This window comes from Sylvia atricapilla, chromosome 3 (assembly GCF_009819655.1).
Source record: "Sylvia atricapilla isolate bSylAtr1 chromosome 3, bSylAtr1.pri, whole genome shotgun sequence".
In the NCBI taxonomy this organism is placed as follows: domain Eukaryota; kingdom Metazoa; phylum Chordata; class Aves; order Passeriformes; family Sylviidae; genus Sylvia; species Sylvia atricapilla.
The window spans coordinates 59,391,285-59,403,461 of record NC_089142.1 but is presented as its reverse complement, the minus strand read 5'-3'; the positions used below and the strand labels follow the sequence as shown (position 1 = coordinate 59,403,461).

The 12,177-nt window shown below is 36.6% G+C and overlaps 1 protein-coding gene across 3 annotated transcripts in view; it reads right to left on the bottom strand.

Annotated features, from left to right (window-relative positions):
• The window catches only part of SCAF8 (SR-related CTD associated factor 8), an 88,007-nt gene that overhangs the window by 62,287 nt on the left and 13,543 nt on the right, over positions 1-12,177 (bottom strand). For all 3 annotated transcript variants that reach the window (XM_066315508.1, XM_066315507.1, XM_066315509.1), the window contains exons 2-4: positions 5,102-5,185; positions 3,556-3,600; positions 90-251 (exon numbers count right to left, since the gene is read on the bottom strand). In XM_066315508.1, coding sequence (XP_066171605.1) covers positions 90-251; positions 3,556-3,600; positions 5,102-5,185 — 291 coding nt within the window. The remainder of the gene's footprint in view (positions 1-89; positions 252-3,555; positions 3,601-5,101; positions 5,186-12,177) is intronic.

Sequence of the window (12,177 nt, the reverse complement as noted above, 5' to 3'; positions counted from 1 at the left end):
ACCCTCCAGAAAGTGAGATTAAAACCTTTATTCTTTATAGATGATACACCAAAGATTGTTTTAACTAGAAAGATCTGTAAGTGGTTTACCTTGTCATCACCAGGACAACGGTACAAGTTCTGGAAAGTGCTGATGATGTTATTGCTGAATCTTGGCGCAAACACATCCTTTTCTTGTCCAAACTGATGCCGGGACTGTCTCACAATGGAATCAATGACATACAGACCAGGCACCTTGTACTCTGGCTTGCACTATAAAAAATGGTAATTCAAAAATACCATATGTGAAAAATAACCAAAACCATTAAAGGTAGAGTAAGTATAAACAATCCTCCCTAATTTTTATGTGTGTCCAAGTACACTGAAATGTTCTCTATTTAATGAATTGTCATGGAAAATGAAACTTTCCCGAAAAGCATCTAACCTCTAATGTTTAAATTGTCACATCCATATGCATTCTGAAGATATGTAAAAAGTGTAAAATCAATTTCTTACTGCTAAAGAATTAACTTCTAAAAATCTATCTATTAAAAAAATTAACAAGCAAATCACATATCCTTTAAAAATGTACACTCTATTTTAAAAGTACTGCATAAAGCATGACCAAATTCTTGACAGTAAATTTGTAGTAGTTGTAAATGTAATTAAGGATAATTTTTTCCTTCTTTATGATCAAAGAAAATATTAAAGTCAAAATTTGTTTACTTTATTTTACATTGTTGTAATTATGGTGTGGTATATCCTCCCCTGCAGAAGAAAAAAATATTTATGGGGACATCTGCTTGGTTGAGAATATAACAATGATATTTATTTTACAACTCTGAAAAACTTGCATAACTTACAAACACCATGATATTTATAAGGCATGTATGCTAACTAAAATACTAATTACTTATATAATTTCACTTTCTTAGTAACTAGTGCTACGATTTTTGCCATTTAATTGCAGAGTAATTACACCACATTACTGCAACCAGTTTTAAGACAGAACAAAACGTGGTCCAAAAATATAATAAAGTCATCATCAGAATACACTATGTTATGGATTCACTTAATAAATATTGGGTGTGTGACACACAAGGTGTTATGGGAAACATGGGAAAGGACATCATTTTCCTCTCTGGTCCTGTAGACATATTATGCAACACACTAAGTTAATAATCTTTAATGAAGTGCCAAACAAACACTTCAGAATATTAAATTCATTATCCCTAGATACAAATCTTCTGTTTTGAAAAGTGTTGATTTGACAACACCTGCAACCTTTAGAGAACCTTTCTTCAATGTATTTAAGTATGACATTCTTCACTTTTAGAATGTATGTGTGGCATCCTTTTAGGAATATATGTACATCATTAAGCTCAAACTGGATATAATACACTGCTTTCAGAAAATCACTTCAATGTATTGTAGCTTCCAAAATTTTATTCAAATTATTAAACAAGAGTATTCTGCATACAGAACAGGTATACAACTTTTCACAATATTCAAATTAATAAAGCTCACGCATTTTTAAAAAGAAAACTCAGGGCATACATTAGGTGAAATATTTTAAAACATGTCACATAAAGCAAAATATGGTAATAATGTAATTATATACATTATATGGAAAAGGCAATAAAATACAAGTAAAAAATTAAGTAAAAATTAAAACTGGGGCAGTGAACCTGCATATCCCTAATCTCAGATGGGACAGCCTTTACACACAAATATTTACTTACTTTCTGAGAGAGTAATCAATAAGGTAATTTGATTACTCAAAAAAATTAAGTCTGGCTCTCCAGTGGAATAACCTCACATATATGAAATGTGATAATTTGACCCCTGAAGTGATATTTTGCCAAAGAATAAAACAGACAACCAAAATAACAACAGACCAGTAAGTTAAGTGTCATAGAATGAAGAATGTAAATAATGGGCAATTATTTTATCTGAAGTTTCAGTAACCGCACAAAATTATGAAATAAAATACTGGAGCTGTAAAGGATGAAGAACAAACTAACTGAGATGGCACTGACATCACTTTTGTCAGGTCTACAGTAGATTTTAATGGAAGATTCAGTCATCTTGAGCTTTAACTTGAAGTGACTGCTTGCAGAAAAACATCCAATTATTCTGCAAACATACAATTTAAGCCCTTTAATATCAAATACATAGCTTTCATCTACTAATCTCTCATTCTACTAAAGCAAAATGTTATTATTTAAAGTTATTAATAAGTGTCACATTTCACTAAATTGTTAATGAAATAATTAAAAACCCCTCAGCAAGACCAGCAGGGAGAATCATCTAATCCAGGGTGATCATTAAAAGGTTATCAAGAAGAACCATCTGCCTTCTCTAACCAGCAATGAACAGAGCAGAACTTCCTTGTCGAGCAGTACAGGACACTAAAGGCAAACATATGAAGGTAACTCAAAGTAGCTTGTGGAAGGGTCATGAACTCTATTTCTCAGAGATGGCAGAAGTCAGAGTCAAGGACCCAAAAGACTACTTGACAAAAAACTAGCAGTCTTGGTAAAGTACACTACTAGTCTTTACTGCTGCTTTGGAACACATACACGGCACTTCTTTCACGCAGGACTGATGTACTAGTACCTAAATATTTCATTCATAAATAGTTCCAAGATGGATAGAAACACCATGCTGAAGCTGAAACGTGTTTACACAGTCCAGCCACCGGCAAAAGGCACTGCAGAGTACAGTGGGCAACAAGGCATAGAAGTCAATGAGCAAGACAGGTTACTAATACAGGGCAATCCGGACTGCTTCGTAAAAAGAGTAACAGAAGGAAAATGGTATCCAACACTGCAACATTAACAGTCTAACTTCTCTAGCTTGTTTGTCAAAATTGAATATTGCAATTTGATTATAATTTACTGCTATTTATAATGAGAGAGGAAATTCAATACCAAAATGACCAACCAAACAATCAGGTACAACACAGATAAGAAAGGAAGATTCAAAAATTTGAATTCATGCATTTCCAACTGGAAGCAAAATGCAGTTTTACCCAAGAATAATTAATTGCTGCAAGAAAAAGAAGTGCTATAAATTTCTTTGCTGGAGAGATTCTTTAAATGAATACTACCATCTTCCCAAAAAGTAATTCTAGTTCTAGCCATATGCATATTTTTTGTCTTAATTTACTTGCAAGGAGCACCAACCGAAACACTTCATCTCCTGCTACAAAAAAGATGAGGCTGAAGGTCATCTTCCCTTCAGCTTTAAATTCAATGGAAAAATCTGGCAGAAAAGCAAAAGCAACTGTCACTAGCCAAACAACTGTCAATTGTTTCGCTGTTAGCTGTTCACTGACAGTCTCTTTTAACATTAAATAAATATACACAGAAGTCTTAAAACAGTATCCACAGTGATTCAAACCCAGTAAGATCTGAACAAAATGAGAACAAAGTATTTGCCATTCTGCATCATGGGTTATGATCTGCTGCTGATTATTAGCAGAAACAGAATGCGACTAAAAATGGAAATAAACTAATATGTGCTAAAAGTATTAAACCATACGTGCACTTAAGCCCTCACTTGACTAACTTACCTTTTGAATGAATTTCTCAACACTCTGTACAACGTGCTTGTAGAACTGAAAAATATAACAGCATTTCAATAGAGAAAATGTGAAGATGCATATACTTGTTCAAATATTGATAGCAAAACCAGAAGCAGAAACTTTGGATTATTAAACAGCAATCTAATACCTGCATCTGAATATGCAATCTTCCTTAAAACACTTAATAGCATATAAAAGAGCTAATATCAATGTGTCTTCTTTTCCTTGAAGGTTTTTTATGCTGGATTTATAGAATAGCATGCTTATTTATTGAGAACTAGGAGAATAGTATAATTGTTCCACCAAAACACATAGTTATTTCACTGCATACGACTAAAGATGTTCACCTAATGTTACTTAACATGGAACTTCTCTGCATTTCATTAATTAATAGCACCTATTGTATACGTTTTCTTTAAAGTTGGCCTGTCTTTCATGGAGTTGGTTTTTTAAATCTCACATATAATCATAATGGCTCTAAATCACAGCAATAATTGAGATAACCACTTTATACAATTAAATGTTGTCATTGAAATGACAAGAGTGGAAGTAGGATTTCCAAGTTGAGTACACAATCAAACATTTTGGTATAATTTAATTGCTTAATTAATAGAACCACCTATTATGATTTACTACTTGTTCAAGTTCAATACAAGTTTTCAGCATTTACATTATACCGCAACACACAGGCTTTAACTTACAGAGACATACTTAAGAAAGCCACTGAATTTCACTCTTCAGTCATCAAATTACTCTTTCCCAATTACACAAAAAACCAATATGGATTTCATTATCTCAAAGCAAATCTACATTGTCAGCAAAGGAATGTAAATAGGAAGAGCATAAATTTGGTCTGTCCTCTTTTTTACCTCTCCAGCTTTCACTGAGTTTCCATCTGTTTTAATGCTTAACACTAGTGGCACACTTCTTTCCTTCACCATTTTTCAGTGACTTTTTCTGCTGTGCCGTTGTTTAGCAGCTTTTCTTTGTGGCCGGAATAATCTTTAATGAGTGCACTAAGACTAGAACTTAAAATCAATCTGTATCCAAGCAACAAGAAAACTGAAGTCTAGGAACAATATCCATGAAAAGGTATGCTAGGAATTTAGAAAAATGAACAGTTGTATTGATCCAAAGGCATGCATAAATTTTGGGGAGGAAAGAAGGGAGAGAGGGGAGAATGAAGGGTGAATTGTCATAACAGGCATGTCAGTGTTTCCTTTTTAAACTGAGTTTCCTTTTCAAACCGAGTTTAAAAAGGAAAGGTTTTTTTCCCTGTCTTTCAGATCTGACAGAATTCAGATAAAGTCAAATTGGTATAATTCTTTCTCACATATGACAACGAGCAAATGAAAGTCACACAACACTTTTAGCCTTCTGCTGCATTCCTGGAAATCACATATGATCATAACTTGGAAATTGTACACAGGAAGGTGGAAAATTCTGAAGCATATTCTTTAGACTATTTCATGAAATTATTTTGACATATATAAGAAATGTAAAAGAGGTCAAAAGAAGTTAATTTATTTCATACCTTTATAGCCTTGATTGCTGCCTTGGTGATCTGTGTCATTTTAGCTTTAGAAATGGGTGGCTTATAATCATTTAGCGAGTACAACTGCAAGAAAAAAAAACAGAAATATAATCTGAAGTAGAATACATTATTTTTCCATAAGAAAATATCATTTTTAATTTTCAGTAGATTTTATGTATTATGCAAGAAAAGACATTGCCATTTAAGGAAAAAAAAAAAAAAGCTCAATAACATAAGGTAAGATTTAAAATGCTTAAAGGAGAGCCGGCTTTTCTTAGTAATGGTCCCTATATATACATCTAGCTTTACCACCACTAAACACTGGAGAAATTTTAGGTGAAGTTACAAAATAAATACTTACAACATGCAAATATGATAGCTCTTGTTAAGTTTCCCAGGGCAAAGACACTGATATACTTGAATACATTTATGAAAGTGTATCAAGACCTTAACTTAGTATATGCATCATCATATGCCTGCTGAATCAGGTCTTTTCATTTTCCATTAAACAAACAAACAAACAACAACAAAATCAAGCCCAGTGAGCATGAGCATTTAGCAATTTTGACACTTAAAACAGACTGTAAAAAACTATAGACTTCCTTCCTTCACTGCATTAACTCAGGAAAGTAACATATCAGAAGTATTACAAATGCTTGAACAAAAATCCAGCTGTGTTCTCAATTTCAAGCAGAGAGTCATAACTTCACTAATATCTAACCAGCAAAACCACCACAGGCAGTGTAGTTTTGCAACAATGTTCTCCCTGGATGCAGTATTAACTCAGTTCATCTGACTGGTACATACATCTCCCAGCAGAAGCAATCCAGCATGAGAAGTATTCATCAGAAATTTGCTGCACAGTGAAACTTCACACTAACTAAATTCACAGCTATGACTGATGGGTTGTAATTAGAAGCAACTCCTTCCCAGGGCTATTTACTTGCTGTGAAAATCTCCACTTACCCACAATACAAGATTTTGAATAAAATGCTGTTCTTTTCTCCTTCAGCTCTAAGTGTTATAAGAGAAGGGACTGGCTGATATTTGCTACTTTCAGACAGAAAAAGAGCAGACACAAAACACCAAACCAGATTTAAGGAAAATCTTGACTTACATTCTATTTTTGTTTACAACACATGTTTAGAAGTATATTAGTTCAAAATTGGAGTTCTGATAATAGGAATGATCATCCATAACCAAAATTTTATTTTCTTCCTAAAGACAAGAAGAATTGGAGTTCTTCCATAAAACAGTAAGAGAAACAGAAACAAAGTCAAAACCCCTCTCCTCTTATATATGGCCTGAGAAATGCAACATCATAAACCCATACAGACATTTAAAATATTTTCAACTTCCTAATATTTGCTCAATTTGTGGCAAACTGCTGGCTCAGAAAACGTAGTTCAGAATTGCTTATATTTTATAAAGCAAACTGTAAGAGTGAACAGAATCACACAGTGGAAAGGATTAGACAATTTTAAGTCATGCGCCCAAGTTGCTTATAATTTATCACTGAAGGTAACAAGCAGATATTCTTTCATTATACTTGAGTTTCCAAGAGACAAGGATTTGTTCTCCTTGCAAACGTGGCGTGCTTTTTCTCTATCCTTTTCTGTCAAAACCACATTTAACCAAAACCTCCTATGGCTGTCAAAACACGAAGTGAAAAAAAATTGGTTTGTCCAAGCCTATGTGTCTGTCTTCTCAGCTTGAAAAGATTTCCATTAAAACTGTGAAATTATAACCAGTTCACAGCTAGACATCCACTTTTAAAACAACTGTTACTACTTCTCACTAATGCTAATGCTAATTGCTGTTGCAAAATATTCTGAATTATTTACATGCTGCTCACACAACAAAAAGCAATACATTTCTAAAATGTAGGCATATGAATGCTCTTCAGCATTATGGGGGAAAGCAAGAAGAGAGGCAAAACCCCACAAGTCTCCAATCAGTTCCTTCTCTGTTTTCACAGGATCACTAGGTTGGAAGAGACCTTCAAGATCATTGAGTCCAACCCAGCCCTAACACCTCAACTAGACCATGGCATGAGTGCCACATCTAGTCCTTTTTAAACACTTCCAGGGATGGTGAATCCACCACCTCCCTGGGCAGATCATTCCAGTACTTTATCATCCTTTCTGTAAGAAACTTTTTCCTAATATCCAACCCATATTTCCCTTGGTGCAGCTTAAGACTATGTCCTCTCATTCAGTCAGTTGCTGCCTGGAGAAAGAGACCAACCCCCACCTGACTACAGCCACACTTCAGGGAGTTGTAGAGAATGATAAAGTCACCTCTGAGTCTCCTGTTCTCCAGGCTAAACAAACCCAGCTTCCCGTTGTTCCTCACAGGGTTTGTGTTCCAAGCCCCTCACCAGCCTCGTTGCCTCCTCCGGACGTGCTCAAGCATCTCAAGGTCTTCCATAAACTGAGGGCCCAGAACTGGACACTCGAGGTGTGGCCTGACCAGTGCCCAGTACAGGGGAAGAATGACCTCCCTGCTCCTGCTGGACACACCATTCTGACCCAGGCCAGGATGTCACTGGCCTTCTTGCCACCAGGGCACACTGCTGGCTCATGTTCAGCCGCTGTCACCAGAACTCCCAGGTCCATTTCTGCCTGGGCACTGTCCAGCCACACCATTGCCAGCCTGTAACATTCCAGGGGGTTATTGTGGCCAAAATGCACGACTTGGTATTTGGACTTATTTAAGTTCATCTTATTGGGTTCTGCCCATCCAGCCAACCATTCCAGGTCTCTCTGAAGAGCCATTCTACCTTCCAACAGATTGACACACGCTCCCAGCTTAGTGCCATCTGCAAATTTATTAATGAAAGACTCGATACCCTCATCCATGTCATCAATAAAAATACTAAACAGAGCTGGCCCCAGCACAGACCCTGGAAGGACACCACTGGTGCCAGGCCACCAGCTGGATGCAGCACTGTTCACCACCATTCTCTGGGCCTGGCCATGCAGCCAGTTCTTAACCCAGCAAAGAGTGCTCCTGTCCAAATCCTGGGCTGCCAGTTTATCCAGGAGAATAGCTCACTGTTCAGCTTCCAGTTACTAACAGGTAATTACCAAAATGTAATCACTCATCCTGGCTACTGTTTTGCTGGATGTGGTGCAACTACAGCTAAACTGCTTCCGGGAACACTACAGCACCAGAAACTTTTTGTTTATATTATATACTGTTTCTTAGCAGAGTCATTTTGGTTATTCCTGGCCAGCATTTCCAAGCCCAAAACACTAATTAAAGTAATTTATAGGTACATGAGCAAATGTGAAATCAGCCTAGATTCAAGAAGCCAACCTTGCCAATATAAAAACAGTCCCAGATGAGACTGGCACAGGAGCTCCTTCACCTGCAACACACACAACTGTAAGGAGAGAGAACCACTGACTCATACAGGTACTCACAGGGACCACACCTGACCATCAGCTTTGAAATAATCTGGGCCCTAATAGGGCAGTTCAAAGTATCAAGGAAGCCATGATACAGTGCTGGGAAACAAGCAAGAGTTGCACACAACTGACTCTGAGACATAGGCTGTCTGCAGTCAGGTATCTCAGCACCACTTATCAGGAATATGCCAAAAGCCAACAGAATAACATGGATTGTTGCCAGCATCCCAATACTTTATTCCATGTAGCAAAGAGGTAAATTTAGCATTAAAGACTGATGATTCAAGGGGGAAAGGTGGTGGTAGAAGGGAATCAATAAGAAGAGTAAAAAAGTACTTCTGTAGAAAGAGGCTTTTTGGACAATGGACACATCTGTTACCAATTTTAACAGCCATTTAAAAAACATACAGATCCCAAATTTAGTACCTGGAATAAGACAAGAAAAGAAATAACTCTTCAAAAATTATTTTTCCTTAATTGTCTTTATGAAGCTTTTGCTACAAAACATTTCATTCTGGAAAGTTTATTCAAGAAAGACTGGTGATTGCCTTGACCCAGGTGCAGAAGAATCATGCATTTGGCCTTGTTCAATATTCACTTTGCATGGGCTCTCCCCTCAAGCCTGTGAGGCTCCTTCTGGATGTCATCCCTCAAGTGTGGATTTAATTAATTGCACCTCAATGCTGAGGTTGCATTCAATCCCACTGTCTATGCCATCAAAAAAGATATTAAATAGTATCAATCTCAGTGTGGACACCTGCAGACACTACTTCATATTGGTCTCTAAGACCAGTGCCTTAGTTTTGTAAGACACTCATGCTCATTTGCAGAAGGTAACTGCTTGTCCTCACATAAAAGAAGTCTTTAAATAATCCAGGGGAAAAAAAAAAAAAAGTGCAACATGGCTAAAAAGTAAAGTCAAGGAAAACTCTCTGAAATAAAATTATGCACTTGAGAAAATCAGTAGTAATATTCAAAGGGATGGGGAGGAGTGAGAGTGACCATAAACTCTGGCTGGCAATGTACATGCAAAGACAGTGCAATCAAGTTTGAGAAACAAACAGGAGAAAGCATGAAAATCAGCACTTTGCAGAAGAGAGAAGGAATAGCAAATCTATTACAGTGCTTGTCCAGTACAATCAGCACTTACAAGAATACTCACAGGAGATAAAGCCCTACTGAAAAAGACATCACCCACCACCACCCACCCTCCCTTTTTTTATTTTAGATCTACACACTACAGAAAAACTGATCTCACACCAGAATCCTCCTGAAGTGTGTTTACAAGAAGGTAAATAAACTCACAGTGTGAAAAATAACCAAGTATTAGAACAGAACTCAAGAATGAAAGACTTGGCAGCTATGATTCATGAACTCTCATTTAAAACAGTCTCAATCTTACAGCTTTGAAAGACAGAAAAAGCGAGATGAATTTGTGACAAGGGTTCAAAGGGAGAATAAGGAAACAATGGATCAGCTAGGTTAAATATTTGTACAAGAAAAAAATCCCATAAATTAATCAAAATAGAAATATTAGTGGGGACACAGATAATTCCATGCATCTTTGTATGGAAAAGCCACATCTCAGTATACTGTTCTTCTGTGAAAGACTGCATGAGCACAATGAGAAATGACTGATACAAGACCAACTGGACCATCAAAACACATTTACCAAAGATCTCTCATGAAAGGCTCCCAAGAAACTAAGCTTTCCTAAACAGGCCCTTGCATGACAAATAACCCAACCAATTACTCCCTAAATACAGCCAGCAAACAATTTGAATGAAGTGATTTGATGCATGGTAAAGGGAAGTCCCAACTGAACCCACTTGTGCCTGCTGTCACCTATATTGTGATTAGGATAAAGTCAGACTGTCAAAAGGTGAAGAGGAACATCAGTGACACTACCAAGTAATCAGGCAGACAAATTAAGCTCAAGTACACAGGAAATAGTGGACAGTAGTGGCTTTGAAGCTGGCTATTGCCATTCAGCAGAGATCTGCTGATGCATGAGAGATTGCATTGAAGATACCAACTCAAGAGTAAACCAGAAAAATCTCAGTAGTAAATGCAGTAAATGGACATTCAGACACACATTATTATTATTATTATTATTATTATTATTATTATTATTATTATTGTGGCAACAGTACTAACCTACAGGGCACTCTCAACTGTACAATCTCCAAGGCTGGCATGAAATCATCAGGGATAACTAAAAACTGTGGAGAAACTTTCAAGTGAAGAACAAAGGTTCTTCAGCTGGTGAACAGGATTACAAAGGAGAAACATATGTCAATATAACCTCAGTAGCAAAGATCAACTGGGATGGATCTTCCTTACCCGAGAAGCATACCACATGAGATGAGCAGGGAGCAAGCAAGAGTCAGACTGGTGGATGTGGTTCCAAACTGCCCAGTGTAGTCGTCCTTAGCCTGGAAGGGCAGCTCTGGCATGGCCCAGAGGGAATTGACTCAGAACCTAAACCGTCACCATGAACTTGCTAAGTCTGTGCCCCGATACCATTATGAAACACACCTACTCTTTTAAATAACTGTGTAAACTACACTCAGCTTTCTGTATGTTAGCATAAAATGTAGCTCTCCATTTAAAAGGTCTTATTCAAATGAAGTTTGAGCCTTATCACATCAAGCAGCTGCATTTTTTTCATAGTAGAAATATAGTTCATTTCAGAGGGTCGAAAGTGAAACACTGTATCTTCAAGTACCAGATAAAGCCAAAAATTTCAGAGGTTTTGAAACAGGCTAGTTCACATTTACTAGCTGGAAGAACAAAGAAAGTGAGCAGACAGAAACCCATATGTAAACTTCAGAAAAACACGCTTTAGAGCTGAGTACTGTATGATTATGTGAATTATGAAAAAAATCTTCCATTTACCAGCCACTTACTGCTTTTCTGGATATACATCAACTCATATGAAACATTTCCTCAAAGGCAAAAACTTATCAGTATCTTTAAATGTCTGATTACTACTGAAAGATATTTGACCACCAACTAAAACTGGTTTTTTCTAGTTATCTTCCTAAGTTCCTTGTTGTAAGGATTTGCAAAGAGAATGTTTTTGCACCAAGTACAGACATTTGCTGCTGAAATCTGAGGCATTGCTGTGGGAAGCACCACAGAGTGTAGAATCTCTTTTTAAAATGTACACTAAGAATTTCTTTCCAAACACTGCACATCTATCACCTCCTGATGATGTACATACATAATAAAGCCTAAATTAAAAAAAAACTTGCAAGCTATTTTTCCTATTCATTCAGTAACTGATTTTGCAGCAGAAACAAGAATATGCTGATGGCAATCAAACCAAAATTTACCTCCCATCTATCCTACCATTTAGAGACCATTTACTGAGTCTCCTGATATTTGCCCAGAAAAGCGCACTGTTCAGTGATCTATGTATTCACCCAAGAGTCACTCTGACACAAAGACTTTCCTAAGCAGTTGCTGCAACACAAACACAACATCTGGGAGAATGCTGCTTCAGTTAAGATAGAGTGACTTAAAATAAACTGAAAGTATAAACCCTGATTAAAAAAAACCTCAACAGAACTGCAAATATACATTAAAAATTTACACAAAGCTTTGTTTTGTGCTATCCATTCTTGAACTATGACCCATTACTCAGAAAATTAAAGATGA